The sequence below is a fragment of the Phaethon lepturus genome, unplaced genomic scaffold, assembly GCF_000687285.1.
Source record: "Phaethon lepturus isolate BGI_N335 unplaced genomic scaffold, ASM68728v1 scaffold21112, whole genome shotgun sequence".
Lineage (NCBI taxonomy): Eukaryota > Metazoa > Chordata > Aves > Phaethontiformes > Phaethontidae > Phaethon > Phaethon lepturus.
Window position 1 is genome coordinate 3226 of NW_010525812.1, and position 9130 is coordinate 12355.

The 9130-nt window shown below is 36.5% G+C and overlaps 1 protein-coding gene across 1 annotated transcript in view; it reads right to left on the minus strand.

The window, feature by feature from the left end:
* Positions 1-220: 220 nt before the first annotated feature.
* The window catches only part of CCBL2 (cysteine conjugate-beta lyase 2), a 19558-nt gene continuing 10648 nt past the window's right edge, over positions 221-9130 (minus strand). Inside the window, 8 exon segments of the mRNA XM_010282875.1 lie at positions 221-486; positions 1408-1494; positions 1944-2017; positions 3024-3210; positions 3851-3940; positions 4827-4903; positions 8845-8965; positions 9056-9130. The exon segment at positions 9056-9130 is cut by the window's right edge and continues 14 nt beyond it. Of these exon segments, the coding sequence (XP_010281177.1) occupies positions 424-486; positions 1408-1494; positions 1944-2017; positions 3024-3210; positions 3851-3940; positions 4827-4903; positions 8845-8965; positions 9056-9130 (774 nt within the window). The 3' untranslated portion in view covers positions 221-423.

Below are 9130 nucleotides of genomic sequence, written 5' to 3' on the forward strand. Positions count from 1 at the left end.
TGTAATACGAGGCATATCTTAATTTTCCTCCACTGCAGGCTATTTGGTTTCACAAACCATGATGTTTAAGTCTCACCTAGTTCCTATATTATCTCATACTAAAAACACCTCCCACTTTTTTCTTGCAAGTTTTAAAATATCTATATCATCTATTTATTTTACACAGAGCCCTACAAATTTTTATCTTTCAGTAAAAGAAGTGAATCCCATAGATTTTTCATTTAGGAAAAAAGTAAATTATTTTGAAAAGACTGAAAATAACCTCAGAGTTGCATTACACATATTTCAGTAAATCATTGTTTTAACTCCTCAGCAGTTATTTAAAATGTCATATTAATTCTGTACTAAGTAATTTGTTCTTAAATTTGCAATAAAAAACCCTACTATTAGATAATTGTACCAGATAGAAGAGTTAAAAAAACATCAGGCTGTCTGTTTATTCCAGTTCTTCAGGATCACTTCAGCTGCATCTAGTGTGCTGTCTTTCTGCAAAACAAGGAACATCACTATTACTGCAAGTATGGAGTTCTTCAAAAGAGAGCAGCAGTCATGATTGTATCATCCCAAATCAATATCTGGCAGTTTCACTCACATCCTTTAAGTATCTGTCAGTCAGTTTTTCATTAACAGTTATAGCTACAAATCTAGACTACACAAAGAATTCAATGCTGATTCCTTGCAAGTATTTATTAGGTATCTTTTAAAGGTAACATATTCTCAGCACTCATTCTATCACATTTAATGAAAGCAATACTTACAGAAGTGCCTGGCGTTTATGCAGTGATGTACTTGGCAGCCCTATAGTGGAGACATGCTAGCATAGTCTCCTAATCTTCATGTGTACAGTTGGGATTTTTAACTCCGTGCAACCAAGTTATGCAGTGAACTACTTAAACATAATCCCTCTAAATATGGGTAATCTACCCACTGGCCAGTTGTGTGGCTTGGCTACATCCTGGTGAGTCATACACGCAGGCTTTAACTTGACATGATTAGTGCTGTTCATCCTGGGCAAGCCACATTTACAACCAGCAAGTTCCAGCCTGGCTGTTACAGGCTCAGTTTGCATCATAGTCTTTATAGCTCATCAAAAGAACAAAGTAGACAAGCAGAATGGTCAAGAATGATTTTAAAAATCAATACAGTAAGCTAAAAAAGGCCTACCCACCCATTTGTTTTCTGCCAGCTGCCCTTCTTAGCCATGCCACCCATACTTATGGTCTAAAGTCCCTCAGCAAAAAGACAGTTACAGCCACTCTGTGCTGAATTTTACATCAAGCTAACTTTCCGTTCCTAAAACCATCCAACTCGGGAGATCCTGCGAAAAATGTAACAATCAGCCTCTTGCAGATTTCTGTACTGCATTGATTTTTAGGAGTCTTAAGTCTTCTCAGGACACAAATTTACCTTAATGAAGCAAAAACGTATATATTTTTCAAACTGCCTTTTTGTCTCAGGACCACAGAATGCTGAAAGAGGAATTGCTGACAGCTTCTAAAACATAAAACAGAAATATTATTTGCTTATTTTATATGTGTATACACAAATCTGTTTTAAGCATGATGATTTTACTATTCCATTTCAATAACTCTCTCTCCCAACATGTGAGGGAAAGACAAGGTTCAGTTTTCTATGCACTAGCTAGGCTTAACTAAAATCAAATTACTTTGCTTAGGCAAAACTTTTGTTAAGTATCTTAGGCAAAGATACTTCTGTACAAACAGTATTTAAGCAGGCTGAAAAAACGTAACACAAATCTACAGGGTACATTTTCAGCATATTTATGAATATTTTAGTCACATCATTATCAGCAGTTACTATAAACACCAAATAATATTTTGAATGGAATGTCTCTACTACATTATTTAGTAAGTATGGTTGCACTGCTCTTGCTTTCAATAGAAAAGCATTTCTAGAACTAGAGTATGACTAAGACACCTTACCTTAGATGTTATCATCCATTTGACAAATTTATAATCATAAGGTTGTTTCTCATGTACATCAGAGAGATCCACATCTAAAAAAATTAAATTTAAAACAAACACATAAGGTTTCCTAGGCTCCATTGGGAAGGCATTCATTAACAGCACTTTATTATAGTTAATACTTAAGAAAAAGATGTATGCTTTTATTGTAAAATATAATTTTAAAATATAGTATAACAATTAAAATAGGCTAACAGACTGAACCTTCCCATTCTGACCTGAGCGCTTGCTTTCCATTCAAAGCAAATTCAGACATGTTGCTTGGAAGAAAGCCATGCAGCACTCCAAGAAGTCCTCAAGCCTGGGTTAATTAAGGGATCAGGAATGCAGAGGGTACTGAAGAGTGTATTTATTGCATGAACAGCAATAATCGCTGCAACTGCAGCTTTCTCATCTGTGAAACTGGGGTGTCTAAAACTTTCTGATACATGGTAGCACTGTGAGGTGCAGCTGTGTTTAAACACTTCTGTGTGAATGACAAGTGCCATTAGGACCAGTTAGTGAAAAATGTGGAACTAGAAAATGTTCCCCTGTGGGAATTCTTCCTCCAAAGTTACCACAACCTGAATTTCCAAAAGGTTTTGTAAATTTTGGTAGCATTTTAACAGTGTTTAGAAATCAGAATGCCTCAAAGAGCCTTCAGGGTATGACTTCAGATTAAGAAAAACAAACAAATCAGGGAAAAGTACAAATGCTACAAACTCAGGATATTAAGCCAGGTGCTTAGCTCTCAAACTTTTTCATAATCGTAGACCTTTTTCAAAACAGAAGTTTTTATCTGCCTCCTTTATCCTCCCTAAAACCTTGCCAAGGCTTTGCAAAACACAGACAGTAGTTAGGATCACAAACAAAGGCTTTGCTGAAGCTTACAAATCTACCTCCCAGGCTAAGGTCAAACAGAAAATTTCAATCCCAGTTAGTACTTCTGACAATGTAATGCAAACATGAAATGAGAATATAGTTTAAAATGAAAGCTGCATTTTCAGATTAACTGTAATATTTGCTTTCCACAACCTTTTTAATAAACTTTATACTAACTTAATGTAGAAACATCAACAATCATAAAGTATCCTCCATCTGGAATGACAGGCTTTAGTCCAGCTTCTTGAAGCAGCTGAGCCATCCGATCACGCTTGCTTTCCAGCTCTCGAGATAGTGAGTAAAAATAGCAGTCTGGGTCATCCATGCGTTTATAGTCTAGCCAAAATGCTTGTGCCAAAGCCTCCTGGAAACATAACCAATGTTCAAAGTACTCATGGACATTCAGTAAACTCACAGCCACTCACATACTTCCTACTGAAATCACATGGATTTTTCTTCAATTCTGGCCCTTATTAAGCAAATCAGCACACACAAAAATTCCAGAAGCTACGTCCAAGCATGTCATTTGTTTCTTACTTTGTGCTGCAGCAACATCCAAAGCACCCAATCATTTGCTAGGCACTAATCATATTCCCAAGTCACAGTCCTTGACGTAAGGGTTTACAATCTGAATTGAAGATAAGTTTAAATTATTGATAATAATGTATCATAGAATACTAGAAACTAGTAGACAGATAATGCTCAGTAAAACAAGACCTTGTTGCAACAACTTGTATTTGTATTTGCTAGGAAGCCACTAAGATTGTCATGTTTTATGCAAGAAGCAGCAGTTTGTAGGTGAAAGAAGAATCTGTAAGGCTGTGATTTTTTTAAATTTTTTTTTAAATGTCTGGGAAGCTGATCAAATCTGTCTCCTCTTCTTGCACCTCAGAATACATATTTTCACAACTAAAAATTCATTGTTTTGATTATTGTTTTATTATAGTCAGGCCTACAGGTTCGCTACACTAGAAAATATCCTCCTCTGCCCCATCTGTACCTACCTGTAATGGAGTTGGGCAAGTATACAGAGTATTTTGGTGAACAACTTGCAAATGCTTAATCAGGTTCTGAGGGCCAATAGACCAGCCAAGCTAAGGGAAGAAAACATGTGTATGTTATACTTACAGCAGTGGTGTTACTAAAATTTAACAAAGAATTAAAATTAGCCAATGTGTCACGTTTTTCTATTTTAAGAACAGGTTTTGATAAAGAATTAAGAAACGAGCTGGTTTACACAAAGTTTGCTGAATGATGCCGTAAAAAAACTCTAGATTTGAGACAACAGTTATAGTTACACTTATCCCCACCTCTCATAGCGTACTGAGCAAACTTTTAACTCTTCATATGACAAGGGTTAGAAATCAAACTGAGCATTTATTAGCAATGTTATTCATAATTGTTTTAGAATCTTTACATCTCATAAGCTCCTGTGTCAGAGGTGGTTTGAGCATAAAACTAAAGCTCACTACTGAATCATATATGTCAGGGTTCAGTTTGAACACAGGTGATGAAGAAAAAAGACTTTAGTTGCCAAATGGTTAAATATTTTTGTTTACTTTCTGATATGTATTTTAAAGTCAAGCAAAATATTATCATTAAATATTTTACAAAAATCTAAGCCATTCTAAAACATACCATTATCACACTCTGTAAATACCACCACAAAACTGGAAAGTTAAAATATGATAATATCCATGTTTTCTCCAAGAATCTTGACTGGTTTTGAACAAATCATACAGTATTGGGTTTTTTTAGTATCGTTTTCTCACAAGAGCTTATTAATTGAGAGACAAGAATTAAAACATGGGTGTTCAGGATAGGTAATTGCTCCAACTGAATGCTGTCTTCATGTTCTGGAGACACACAGATTTACCTGAAGTTTTCAAAAGACAAGCCATAAAAATGGAGACTTTTTTAGTGTAATAAATGCATTCTGTTATTTATATAACTGAACTCTTTTATATTGATTCTTCTTACCTTCCAGCCAGTTACACTATATGTTTTTCCAGCACTTCCTATAGTTATTGTTCTTTCCCACATACCTGGCAACGTAGCTGTATATAAAATAAAATTAATTGGGTACAGGTGCACTCACATATTCCATGTAGTTAGAAAAATTGTACTGCCCCTAGCTCAGAGCTATATGTTGATATACCATTGCAGCATATTAAGCAAGCAATGAGAATACTCTAAAATTACTGCAGTTGTAACAAATGAGAAAGGATATATGGCTCGATGCTTTTTGCCATGAAGAGAAGGTAAAGATTAATGGAAGAAGAAAGAAGAGTCAGAAAATGAGGCACAGTTTGTGAAAACTACATGTTAATTATCCTCAGTTAAAATGCGTAATTATTCATAAGAAAGATACGATCTAAGAAGTGGCTACCCGTTCATGTCAAGACAGCATTATTTCTGATGCCTGATAATAGTACCATATCCAACATTAACTCAGGCACTGCAAGCCATTTTAATAGAATTGTCCAGCTCAGTGTCACTGGCTGTCTCAGACATCAGAAAAAGAAAAGAATTACTGAGACTTGTAACCCAGAACCAACCACCATCAGAATCAGAAAACTAGCAGAGTGCATAAATAAATTCTGTTTTGTTATATAATTTGAACAGGCCTGGGACTGGCTGACAACAGCCGCTAGCTAAGGATGTCTGCAAGTATTAAGGGACACATGGAGGCCTATCTCGGTCTCTGTATCTGGTAGGAGACCAAAATCCCCTGTTTCCTTTCCAAGGAGATGACAGAGAAAAGGGGTCTTCCTGTAGCGTGCAAATTTTTTCTGTACCGTGCTTCAGGGGAGCTCCATTTGGACTCTTTAACTTAATTCATTTTCAACAAAAACAGATAAATCGAGACACACTGAAGTCTGAGACACAAAGTTAGACAAGGTCATAACAATGCTGCAATTGCAGTGGTCAACACCATCCAGCCCCACCTCATTTGTGCACTAGAACCGCTACCAATGAATCTGTCAGTTGTTAAATCCCCTCTCTAGGGAGACCAACGAACAAAGATTTTCCAAATAAAACCACTGAATTTCATAAGGAAGTTTTTGCAGCAGTTATCTGCATTAGACATGGTATAAGTCTTTCCAGTTACTTGAAAACATGTATTGTATTTTTTTGAGCACACTTGCCAAGAAGAGAAACAAAACAGCAGGAAAGAAACTCATATTCCTATTAGCCCACCCATATTCACTCAACTGCTCTGTGACCTTGAAAACAAAAAAGCAGTTTGAAGAGATGTATCTTCTAGCTAGGTCAAGAGTATAGATCACTTCCTAAAAGCTACCGAACTAGCTCTCACAGACCGCAAAAAGCATTGAATTTCAAAGCTAATGCCCTCTAGCAAGACTGTTTTCCCAGATAGTCATAGGAATTCAACCTTGGAGACAAATGTAACAGCATTTCAAAGAATAGCAGCAGCAAAAGGGCACAGGGAAGAAGCAGCTCCAAGCAGCAAGTTTTAAATAGAGAGGGAAATTCTTCCGTGCCATGTGGCAACATAATTATATGACACCATAACCAAATCTGACTAAAATTTAAAAACTAACAAAGTGCAACCTAACACATATAATAAGCCTGTTACCTGGGTTGGCACTCAGCTCGAGAGGCTTGTTCAGAATCCTCGGTTATGAGACACAATCTCTAAATCTGCCAGTGCAACTCCAATCATTACTTAGAGGAAGTCCACGGTTTTACGGAAGTCAGATAATGATGAGAAACATGAAGTGCTTTATACTACAGAAAACTGCTTCAGTGACAGCACAAAGACTGTATTAACTTCATGATCTGTGGCTAGCGACCCATGTTAAATTGTATTAAGGAACCACCATCAGACACTGTAAATCGATGCAATATCCATTTTGCATCTCACAAAAAAGTGTCACTGCATTTGATGGAATATCTAGTGGTTAATACGGAAACACATGAGTTTTTAAACAATGAAATAACACATTCGTTTTTTCTTGTATTATCTTTTGTAGACTTAAAAAAAAAATCTAAGAAACTTAAGGTAAAAAGAGCAGATCTTGTTTATTTTATTGAAATAATGTTATTGTTTACAGTGTTACCCTGAAGGTTCTATAGTCATTTTAACACTAAAGTTAAAGATTATATCATGGGATCTGCCAGAGAATATGTATGTAAACCTAGCTGACTAACTGTCCAGGCTTTAATATGCATTATCATTACATGGTATTTTTACATTTTATGCTGAACTAGAAAAGGCCGTTTGTTCAATTGGAAACATTTTGATTTGAAGGATTAAAATTACAATACTGATACTAATGAACAATAGAGTTACTGTGTCTTAAGAATTCACCACCTGTCCACTAAGACAAAGTGTAACTGACAACATGAGTGTTCAGACCTGCTGCCGTTGCAAAGGAGAATGGATTACCTTACACTACCCACAGAGATTTTGGTTCCAAGGATGGCTATTTGCATGAACCACCTGCTAAGCCCATGAAGAAAGCTTTAATTTAACTCATTTTACATGATAAGCCACACATGATCAGTTACTCTGGTAATTTGTTAGGATACACTGACTCAGATTACTATCACATGAATGTACCCAAAATGTTCCCTTTCTACCATGTCTGAAGGTCTTTGAGAAGGTATCACTATCAAGGCACAACAGCCATGAAATTAGGCCACTTTCAAAACAGACTCATAGCCTATGCATGGCCAATACAATTAAACATACTGCAGCTGTATGATCAGCAGCTATGCAGCTGAGCTAATAAGTATTGCAAGGTCATTTAGATATAATTTCCTTTTTATTATTTGTAAGATTCAGTTTTTACAGTGATGTAGCCCCCACTAATGGAAAGCTTCTTTTATTGCCGTTCTACAGATACGGAATTGAAGCATAGAAGCAAAGTTATTCAGCATTCAGCCAGTGGTAAAGCCAGGAAAAAAGCTAGCTTTTTCATGTCTAAGTTATATTTATGTCTCTTGATTTCATTGTTTAACCTCAACTAGATGTCTCTGTTGCACACAACTGAAATGTGCGTTCATTATGACAGTAAGTACATCACAACAGATCATTCATGCAAGATGCCCCCATCAGAAACAAAACATCTGTACATATAAGAAGGAAGTTTTGGACTTCAGCCCACTGATAATACATCAGCAGATCCAAACCAAGGCCACCACACTAGAAACTTTCACACAAATGCTTAGCTGTAGCATTATAGGATTGGGGAAGGAGTTCAGTAACCTGCACTAGATTCACTTGTTCTGAGACAGTGGGAGCAATTCCACTAACTTCAGTGAAACTTGGATCAAGAAGTAAAACAAGAGGGACAGGGATGTAACATCATATTCGGTTTTCTGGTTTGTTCTTGCAATGGTGCTTTACCCCTGTAGCAATACTGCCTGAAGACTTCAGCATGCTTTCACACTACCCATGCAGTGACTTCACTGAATTCAATGTCCATTATTTAACAGCGTGTCTGCACTTTGGAGGGATGGTGTTCATGCACTATCTCCATACTAACCTTTATACTTTTTTTTCCTTTTTATAAGTAATGGAGCAAAAATAATTGTGCTCCTCATTATGCATTCCCTTATTGATTATCTCTACAATGTTTTGAGAAGGAAGTTTTAATCCCTGTTTCTTCTATCAGTTCTTCAGCAAAGCACAGTCCAATATATATACACAAATAGCATGTCATGGCCAACGACGTAACTGAATAGGGATGGGATATTCAGATGATCATAACTTATTTCTGAGCATCAGTCCCCTTGGTTTCTATGGGCATCTGCTCCAAAGTCACTTCAGAGCTTTTGTAAATTCTACTTGGAAATTGTATTTTAAAATACTTTTTCAGAAAGGGGAGGGGCTCTCCTCTTAGAGTCTAAACATTGTAAAACAGTCAAAGCTTGGAGTTTGGGCTCCTTCCAGCAACCACTGTCTCCGAGAGGCACATTTACAACATCATTCCACAATCACTTCTAAGATGTCACAAAAAATCAGTACCTATTTTAATGTGTTTATTTCCTTTGTACACCAGCCATTCATACACCTCGTCACTGATGCACAGGGTATCATGTTTAATACAGAGGTCAGCTATTACCTGGAGCTCTTCTCTGGTAAACACCTGGGATACAAGAAAGTAAGGGATAACACATTAGTCACAGCATTTAAGGCACAGCCTGAAATTACAGTAGTGTTAAAGCAGGACTCTTACCTTGCCTATAGGGTTGTGCGGAGTATTAAGAATAATTGCTTTTGTTTTGGAATTAAATTTATCTGCAAGTTCAGC